The sequence below is a fragment of the Gobio gobio genome (assembly GCF_949357685.1).
Source record: "Gobio gobio genome assembly, chromosome: 10".
NCBI lineage: Eukaryota > Metazoa > Chordata > Actinopteri > Cypriniformes > Gobionidae > Gobio > Gobio gobio.
Genome location: NC_137116.1, coordinates 6,004,686 through 6,014,293, shown reverse-complemented (window position 1 = coordinate 6,014,293; position 9,608 = coordinate 6,004,686). Strand labels below are relative to the sequence as shown.

At 39.9% G+C, this 9,608-nt stretch overlaps 1 protein-coding gene across 1 annotated transcript; it reads left to right on the top strand.

Moving 5' to 3' along the window:
• The first annotated feature begins 474 nt into the window (after positions 1 to 474).
• On the top strand, positions 475 to 4,597 carry ankrd39 (ankyrin repeat domain 39). Its single transcript, XM_079827758.1, has 5 exons — positions 475 to 608; positions 1,062 to 1,153; positions 1,231 to 1,334; positions 2,110 to 2,313; positions 3,162 to 4,597. Exons 1-5 carry the CDS (start codon positions 502 to 504, stop codon positions 3,309 to 3,311), a joined length of 657 nt encoding a protein of 218 aa, XP_079683884.1. The 5' UTR covers positions 475 to 501; the 3' UTR covers positions 3,312 to 4,597.
• Positions 4,598 to 9,608: the final 5,011 nt, after the last annotated feature.

The following is a 9,608-nucleotide window of genomic DNA, read 5'->3' as shown; positions in this document are numbered from 1 at the left end:
TTTATGTCTATGGTGAGTCACGCAGGGACTGTGCTCCTCCGCAGCGACCGGTCTGAAATAGTCCCAATATAAACTTATAAGTGTACCATAATGATTCAGGGTAAGACAAAAACACGGTTTGGAAAATGGATTCATGTTGTACATTCTCATTATATCATTTTTGTAAATCTTGAACACAAAAAAAGTTATGGACAGCAGCTTTAAAAACCTGAAATATTGAGTTAATACATAGGCTATAAAAACACAAACCAACACATTCTCACCTGTGAAAGGTTATCCGATTTATCCGAGATATATATATATATATATATATATATATATATATATATATATATATATATATATATATATATATATATATATATATATATGTTTTTTTTTTTTTTACTGTGTGAGTGATGACAGCATCTGAGGGTGTTGACCGTTCCAAAATGGCGGGCGCGTCGACGTCCCTGGACTGGAGCGGTCGAATGAGGCATCTAAGTATACATCTCTACTTAGATGCGGTTCCTGCAGATTACTTTTATTTTGAAATTTTACCCGTTTGTTGTAGAAGTTTCACATCTCTTCACCAGCTTATGTTATAGTATTTCCCAACTCGTGTGCAGGTAATGACAGTTTTATACACCTTTTATTGGTGTTCATTGCTGGTTGTTCAGAATTTTAACATGTTTAATTTACTTAATCAAAAGTGTCAATGGTTCATCATATTATAACGTGACATATTTGATCAAGCAGCTAAATCAATGTGAACAAGAGCTGAACTGATAGTCATTAGTGTCCATAACTAATATAAACTATGTGAGGTTTTTTCTTTGATACTGTTTATTTCAGTATCAGTTATCTATTTAATAACCACGTTTATTTCACACACAGTTATTTAAAATTACATTCACAACACACACACACACACACACACACACACACACACACACACACACACACACACACACACACACACACACACACACACACACACACATATATATATATATATATATATATATATATATATAAAATCACAAAACTGTGGTCTATGTGTTGCTTTATATGCTTTTTAGGATGGATTCCCATGGAAGTCAGTGCACCTGTAGTGTCAATCGCTCAACACCAAGCGTTCATCAAACTCTGGAGGAGATGGACTTTGAGAGAGGTGCATCACCTGCTTATGTTCATATATATAATCATATCATTGGTATATCTAAAAACATGTGAATTGCTTGTTTGTAGGTATTTGGTCAGCTGCAATGGATGGAGATGTGGAGAGAGTCAGGGCGCTTATTAAAAAAGGGATTGATCCAAATATGAGGGACCAGGCAAACTACACTGCTTTGGTTTGTTCATGTTGTAATTCACCACTATTGCAAACATCTCATAATGCATAAGAATCAATGACATAATAATTAGATAAATTCATTACATCACATATCATTCTAAAAACCTTTTTAATTAGAATTAATTTAAATAATACATGTTATGTTTTGTTCTCTTAAACCCCCAAAATGTCAGGTGGCGCAACTGTCCGAACAAATGAACAGACTAAGAACACTATTTAAAATGGTGTCTTAATAATAAAAAAAAATATAACTAAATACTATAGCATCACTTTAGGTATGAAACCGTTCGTATACACACATTTTATAAATATCAGTAATATTAAAGCTGTTTTGAACTTTTGTCCAGCAATTTGTATATCCTCAAATGTCAGGGTGGCACAACTGCAAACATGGCTCTTTTATTATGAATTGACATGGTAATAACAGTAAAGATGATCATGCATCATCCAGAGGAGCTCAACTGATCCTTGCAGAGTGAAAAGGTTTGTAAATCTCTCTCAAATACTGGTAAAAACAGCTAATTTCATGTATAGGTAGGTTGGTACACTTTCCATGTCAGGTGGTACAACTACAGTATATACTATACAACTATTTGGTTGTACCACCTGACATATAAACTAATTTAAACACTTTGAAATGTTATTTAACAACTGAAACTTGTTCAAACACATTGTTCATGCAGTACATCAGTTTTGAAAAGATTTGTTATTTGTCAATGACCCATAGCATGATCTAGTCATGATAGTCATGATCTTCTTTGTCTTTGGGGCAGCATTATGCCAGTCGAGCAGGTCAGCTGTCTGTGTGTGAGTCACTCCTGGACTGTGGCGCTTGTGTGAATGCCCAGACTCATGGTGGGGCGACCCCCCTTCATAGGGCGGCTTACTGCGGCCACCACAGTGTGCTCAAGCTACTGTTAGACCGTGGAGCCGATCCATGTCTGACTGATGATGATGGATCAACACCACTTCATAAGGTACTACTGGTCAGCATGGCTATATTGATGAATTGACATCAGTAAATGTAACTTATTTCTTAAAAGAACTTGTGTTGATGGTTCAAAGTAATATAACTAATACAGTTAGACCTTCGTTCATCTTCGGAACACAAATGAAGATATTTTTGATTAAATCTGTGAGATTTCTGTCCCTCCATTGTCAAGCTAAGCAACTATCACTTTGACTTTTCAAAAAGTTCATAAAGAGATTGTGAAACTAATCAATACGAATTGAGCGGTTTAGTCCAAATGTTCTGAAGCGACGTGATTGCTTTATATGATGAACAGATTTAATTTAGGCTTTTATTCACATATAAACATTCATCCACTCACACATCAGTTGTGGTAAACGGAAACTCAAGCAGGAGAACCAATGAGGTTCATTCTCGTGTTACGCAGCACATTTGAGCTTCATCAAGAACTAATGAGGTTCATTTTGATGTTACGCAGCATATTTGAGCTTCTGCAAGAACCAATGAGGTTCATTCTCGTGTTACTCAGCACATCTGAGCTTCATCAAGAACCAATGAGGTTCATTCTGGTCAAAGTGGAAGTTGCATAGCTTGTCATATTTCATTTATTTATGTTTTTGGTGAACTACCCTTTAATGCAGATGAAAACAATGCTGTGAGGGACAGATTTACAGTCTTTACAATGGCAAGCACTGTATAAAGGACAATGAATGTTGTTAAACAACAGTACAATCCATGGACGCACTGTATTTCTATCCCTCACAGCCTCGTTTTCATTCCTGTCAAAAATGAAATATGCAGCTGCCCTGATTAAGGTCTATACATTGTTGGGGTTGTGATTGTATGTGCACACAGGCTGCTGAACAGAGGCATTTCACGGTTTGTGAGCTGTTGGCGAACCGCTTCCCAGCCTTGCGAGTGGTGAAGAATAAAAGATCACGCATACCTTTCGATCTCTGTCCGGAGAAGGACAGAGTTTGGGAGTTCCTGAGACCACCACAGTGACCCGATCTACCTTAAAGTCTGTAATGCCTTCTCTTTAAGGATTATGAAGAACATTTTCAAAACCTGTGCCTTGTAAATCAGTATGTCTTATGGTTGAAAAGAGGCACAGTCGGTAAAGATGGTCTTGATGGTCACACAAGCCTTTCCTCATGTTGTGAGAGCCTACAAGAGTCAAATCACTGCCATTAAAAGTGACCAGTTCAACAAAAAGACTTGAAACCGTGGCACATTTAGCTGCATGTCAACTCTACAAGGTTTGAACAAGGTTTGTCTGCAATGAGCAGTTAGCCGCTGCTGATAGATGTTTTAACTACACCATGGCCTTGCCAAGAGGAAAGTCTTCTCCACAGTGAGCCTGTGCTTTTTTTCCTCCAGTAGATGGGGATAGAGTCCATTTAATGTTCAATGAGTAAGGAAATTCAGAATTGATGCTTCTGAAGAACTTCATAAACGGCTGTTTCCAACACCAGATAAGTAAATCATACATGAAGATGACGAACTGCTTTAAAATGTTTTCTTTGCATACAGTTACAGTACAGATCAGTGCTGAGCAAAAGGGTGATCCAGTGCAAACCATTTTTATGTGGTGCTGTTGCATCCAATAACCGCATGTGTCTAAAAATATGTTTCATTACAGTGTTGTACTTACACTTGACCAGCACATCTGGGAAACTACAGTACTAGGGTTTCTGAAATCAACTGTCTGGACTTCTCTGATCTGGTGTAAATCTGATTCAGAGACGGGTCATTCCTGGCATTCATTTATATTGTCTGCTGTAACATAAAACATGCTTTTTACATATTAAAATAAAACCTGTAGCTGTAGTTTAAGATAAATACCTTAACCAAGTTAATTTTGTTCTTCCTTCATATTTATAATATTTAAAAAATATAAAATATTTTCCTCATATTTTGATGGTTTGATTGAACTTGTAGGGTCCTAAGTTGTCTACATGGATGTCAATGATGTACTGAATTGAGTTATTTTTTTCTTTTGAGTTCTCTCAACATGGGGACAGGAGAGCTGTCAGTCAATAAATGGAAAAATAAAGTAACTCGTGTTACTTATTTGAAAAGGTTTTGTTGTAAATTTGAAAGTTATATGTTACTTTACTAGTTACTTGAAAAAATTAATCAATAATATTATATTTAGTGATGCACCAATGTATCGGTTGCCGATATTTATCGGCCAATTTTTTTTATCAATTTACAACCATCGGCATATTGGCTATAGCATGAAAAAATTTATGAAAAAATTGTTTATTAAAGGTCCGGTTTTTCCAGTTTTTTTAAGCTTTGATTGTGTTTACAGTGTGCAATATAACATGTGTTCATGTTTCGCGTGTAAAAAAACACAGTATTTTTCACACAATTTACTTATCTGTGTAAATCCGCTGATGATTTCCTTGTTCTATGAAGTCCCTCCTTCAGAAATACGTAACGAGTTCTGATTGTGCCAGCGGTTCCCGTGTTGTGATTCGACAGCAGCTTAGCGCACGTTGCCCGGAAAGGTCACGCCTCTTACCATAACGGGGAGATGCATGCTCTCAAAGTACAGCATTCCTGGGAAGGCCAAACAAAGGTGATTTGACTCCGGGATGAAAATAACAGCGTCTCGAAGACATGGCTACAAACACACTCTAAGTCTACAAATGCAACACTTCCTCTTCTCCACGTTGGAGAGCAACAAGACCACGCCCCCTTTTTGCGTATTCTTGTGGGCGGAGGTTAGTCAACAAACTGTTCTACTGACGTAATTAAAGCAGGATGTACAGAGATGTAGTCCAAACCGGCCGTTCGCTGTAGGCTTTGAAAGGGAACTTCTGTTAAATAAAATTTATTTAACTTGGCATTGAACTTTGAGCTTTATAATTTTACAGGTATTATTTATGCTCTAACAGCAACATTACACTCTAACTAAAGTTTGAAAAATGGGATCACGTAGAACAGGACCTTCAATTAACTGCATGAAGGCACTGAGCTGTATAATGTCTGTTGCATAATCCTAGATTAATCAAAGACATCAACAAAAAGCTCACTACTCTTGACCAGAGGTGGGTAGAGTAGCCAAAATCTGTACTCAAGTAAAAGTACAAGTACTTACGGAAATATTTACTCAAGTAAAAGTAAAAGTAACAATCGTAATATTTACTTGAGTAAGAGTAAAAAAGTATTCGATGAGAAAACTACTCAAGTAGTTAGTTACTAGTTACTTTCGATCTGATTGATAAGAAGCGAAAACCCTGAATTTCAGGCTACTTGGAGAGCTTTCACACCTCTCGGTAACACTTTACAATAAGGTTGTATTAGTTAACATTAGTTAATGTATTAGTTAACATGAACTAACCATGAACAACACCTCTGTTCAGCATTAGTTAATCTTTGTCAACGTTAGTTAATATAAATCCAGCTGTTCATGGTTTATTCATGTTAGTTCACAGTGCATTGACTAATGTTAACAATATTTGAATATTGCATTAGTAAATGTTTAAATTAACATAAAGATAAATAAGTGCTTTATAAGTGCAGTTCATTATTAGTTAAAGGGGTGGTAAAACACATTATTTTGAAGGCTTGATGGTGTTTGTGGGGTGCACTGTAACATGTGTTCATGCTTCGTTTAAAAAAAAATTGCCTTATTTTTCATATATTTGACCTTTATTCTACACTGCTCTGTCCCTCCTTGTAAAACGGTCTGATGCTTTCCGGGTTGTATGAAGCCAGTCCCTCAAAAATACGCAGTGGGCTCAGATTGGTTAGCTGGCCCAGTGTGTTGTGATTCGCTAACCGCAGTGCACGTCGGAAACGTCACGCCCCTTACCTTACCGGAGGCTGTTCAGTGTTAGAAACAACGGCGTCAATAAAACCATATGAGCTCGAATCAGACCCAGAACATTTGAGTGAAGATGATCGAGCAGAACCTGTTCAGTCCTCGAGAGTAAAGACTGCGGATCTATAATGATCGCTACTGAATGGCACTTTAACTTTTGTATTTTTAGAACGATTATAGCCAAATATCTGTCGCAAGAACTAACCCAAAACGAACACTAAGCACTGGCTTTAACTAGTAAGTTAGCCAAATCACACACAGAACCATGTTTAGCAAGCCTGTAGATAAACAATACATAAAAGCTCTAATCAAAGAATCATTTACACTAATGCCAGGTTCGTTGTTGAGATTTTAACGTTAGGTGTTCGTCGGATAACGTTAAGTATGAATGAGCATTTAACAGACTGGTTTGCAGAACAGCGTTGTCATCTGTTTACTTCCTACAACCTATTACAGGAAAACACATCGATGAAAAATAAATCAGACTTACAGGTTGTGGCCCGTAAACAGCTTCTGTTTGTAAATCCAGCTTTCAGGACAAGCCGTTGTGCATATCCTGTATTGAACTCGCGAAGTTTGTGGAAGATTGTGTTGTCCTCCGTGAAATGTGCAGCGCGCGCGTCGTGCATCCACGCACCGGCAGTGTTTTTTTCACGCAGCTGACGTTGTGTAAATCTGGTATTGAAATCGCGAAGACGGTGGATGCAGGGAGCCCTGCGCGCGCCTGATTCCCCGCTGACTCAAACACATGTGCATATAACATGCTGTATGTTAAACGCTCTGCAACGCACCCCCGTCCCTATGAAGGCTGAACAGAGCAAGTACCCCAGACCTGCAATCCGGATGAAAATAACAGCGTTTCTTCGGCATTGCGGCAAAAACACAGCCTACTAACGCTTCCCCGCGGCGATACAAAATTGCCTCGCCCCCCTTATTTCATATTCCCCGGAGGAGGGGTTTATGTAAATATTGGGCCTGGTGATGTCAGCAAAACCTGGGTGAATGTGTAGTAGTCCCTAGCGGCCGTTTGCTGTAGTTCTTAGAAACTGATTTCTTTAAAAGCAAATATCTCCCTTTGCTTTAAACTTTGAACGTTGTAACTTTGCAGATGTTGTTTATGCTCAAGCAGCAACATTACACGTTAGCTAAAGTTAGAATAGTGAAATCGTGGTTTACCACCCCTTTAATGTTAACTAATGTAAGCTAATGAACCATATATATGTGTGTGTGTGTGTGTGTGTGTGTGTGTGTGTGTGTGTGTGTGTGTGTGTGTGTGTGTGTGTGTGTGTGTGTGTGTGTGTGTGTGTGTGTGTGTGTGTGTGTGTGTGTGTGTGTGTGTGTGTGTGTGTGTGTGTGTGTGTGTGTGTGTGTGTGTGTGTGTGTGATTAATGGTTAAACAGTGTAAATTAATGGTGTGCTGGCTGGGCTAACTAGAGCTCTTCTTAAAACATACTTTGTTCTTATATTTTTATAAGTATATAGGCTATTCTTTAGGTAGGAATAAAATACAATACCGTTTTTATTTGTATGTATTTTCTGCACTTCAGACAGGTGTCTGTCCGGATTTGTGTATAAATGCAAGACGTCACATTAGGCTATTCAATTTGTTTCGTTTTGTGAAGAAAAGGATATGTAAATGTGAAGATGTGAACGTTTGTTCGTGGACGTGTGTTGTTTGGAGGATTCACACGATTTGTCATTGCTTACACGAGCGCGCTAGGAAAACACTCGGACAGTGTGTGAAATAGTATTATAATAAGGGAAATTTCCCATAGTTACCAAATTACCGTTAATAGTGTTCAAATATAGGCATCATTGTGACACTTACCGCTTACACATGTTCTTTTCAGGGTGGAATTCTTGTATGCTGACTCTGAGAGATGTCCGTTCGTTTTGGTGCACACAACATGCATCGCATTATGAAACTATTCTTTTTGTCATCTTGGAGTGAAAACATAGACTGAACTTGAGGCCACGGGCAATCTGCCTCCCGTAGCTCACACACATCTTCCTCTGCTTCGGCCATCATCTTCCGACTAAACGCGCGCTAATTATAGCGGGTGATGCGTAGCAACCTCTCGCGAAGCAGCCTCTCCAACGTTTCGCGAGACTTGCGAAAGTCATATTTACTTATTTTAAAATATATAATATAATTATTACCATTTGACAGTAACGGAGGAACGCCACCGAATGTAACTAAGTAAAAGTACAGTTTTTTCACAAGAAATTTACTTGAGTAAGAGTAAAAGTACCCATCTTTAAATCTACTCTAAAAGTACAAGTTACCCCAAAAATGTACTCAAGTAAATGTAACGAAGTAAATGTAATTCGTTACTACCCACCTCTGCTCTTGACTAAATAACTTTTGTAACTTTCAAAGGGGGGGGGGGGGGTGATGAGTTAATAAAGGCCTCCTGAAGTGAAGTGATGCGTTTGTGTAAGAAAAAAATCCATGTTTAAAACTTTATAAACTAAAATAACTAGCTTCCGACAGACAGCCGTACGCATTGATTTACGGCGAAAGAGTAACCCTTGATTAGGGCTGGGTACCGTTCACATTTGAACCAGTATCGGTACTGGTACCTGAAATTCTATACCGGTACCTTTTTTCGGTACTTTTGGGATGTTTGACATTATGCCAGAGCTGCCCTGGTCGCTGTCTGCCATTGTCTGTGATGTTTGTATACTGTAATATTTACTAGTAAAGAGTAGGTTTTTACTCGGCCAGGTTAATTTGGCATCAGCGTGGAAACTTCGCTGATGTTGAAGGATTGGCCGAGTCTGGGTACGTGTCAATGCCTCCTATCGATGAGACGTTTGCGAACTATCTCGCATCGGGGAGGCCATCGACACTTAGAGCTCCCACCCTGCCGTCTAAAGCGATGAGAAACACCTCGCGCTTGAATGGCACGGCGTACACGTCAGCAGGTCAGGCCGCTGCAGCACTGCACACCACCGCGGTGCTGCAGGCGTACCAGGCGGACTTGCTGAAGGATCTCGATCAGGGGGAGGGCCTACCCCCTGACGCGATGGCTGAGCTCCGCCCCACCACAGATCTGACTCTCCGTGCTTCCAAACAAACAGCAGTCGCCATTGGGCGTGCAATGCTATGGTAGCTATGGTAGCTACGGAGAGGCATCTGTGGCTGAACCTTGCGGACATCGGGGCGAAAGAGAAGGCCTTTCTCCTCGATGCCCCGGTTTCGCCCTCTGAACTCTTTGGCACCTCCGTCGAGGCGGTGGTGGAAAGATTCAGAGAGGCGAAGGCGCGCTCAGCTGCATTTAAATCATGCATTCCGCGGAGATCCGGGGCCGCACCCAGGCAGGCGGGAGGCCCTGGTCCGTCATGGCCTGAGGACCAGCGACAGGACCAGCGAGCCAGTGTCGCCTCTCGTGCGCCCCCTCAGTGGCGGAGTAGGGGGCAAAAGAGGCGGGACTCCCGCACTAGGAGTCGGAAGGACGCCGGAG

Excerpts from the sequence above, each read along its gene's own strand:
- ankrd39 (XM_079827758.1), top strand. The coding sequence starts at position 502 with ATGCGGTTCCTGCAGATTACTTTTATTTTGAAATTTTACCCGTTTGTT. Across the intron at positions 1,154-1,230 it reads GGAGATGGACTTTGAGAGAG|GTATTTGGTCAGCTGCAATG; the intron begins GTGCATCACCTG and ends GCTTGTTTGTAG. Across the intron at positions 1,335-2,109 it reads AGGCAAACTACACTGCTTTG|CATTATGCCAGTCGAGCAGG; the intron begins GTTTGTTCATGT and ends TCTTTGGGGCAG.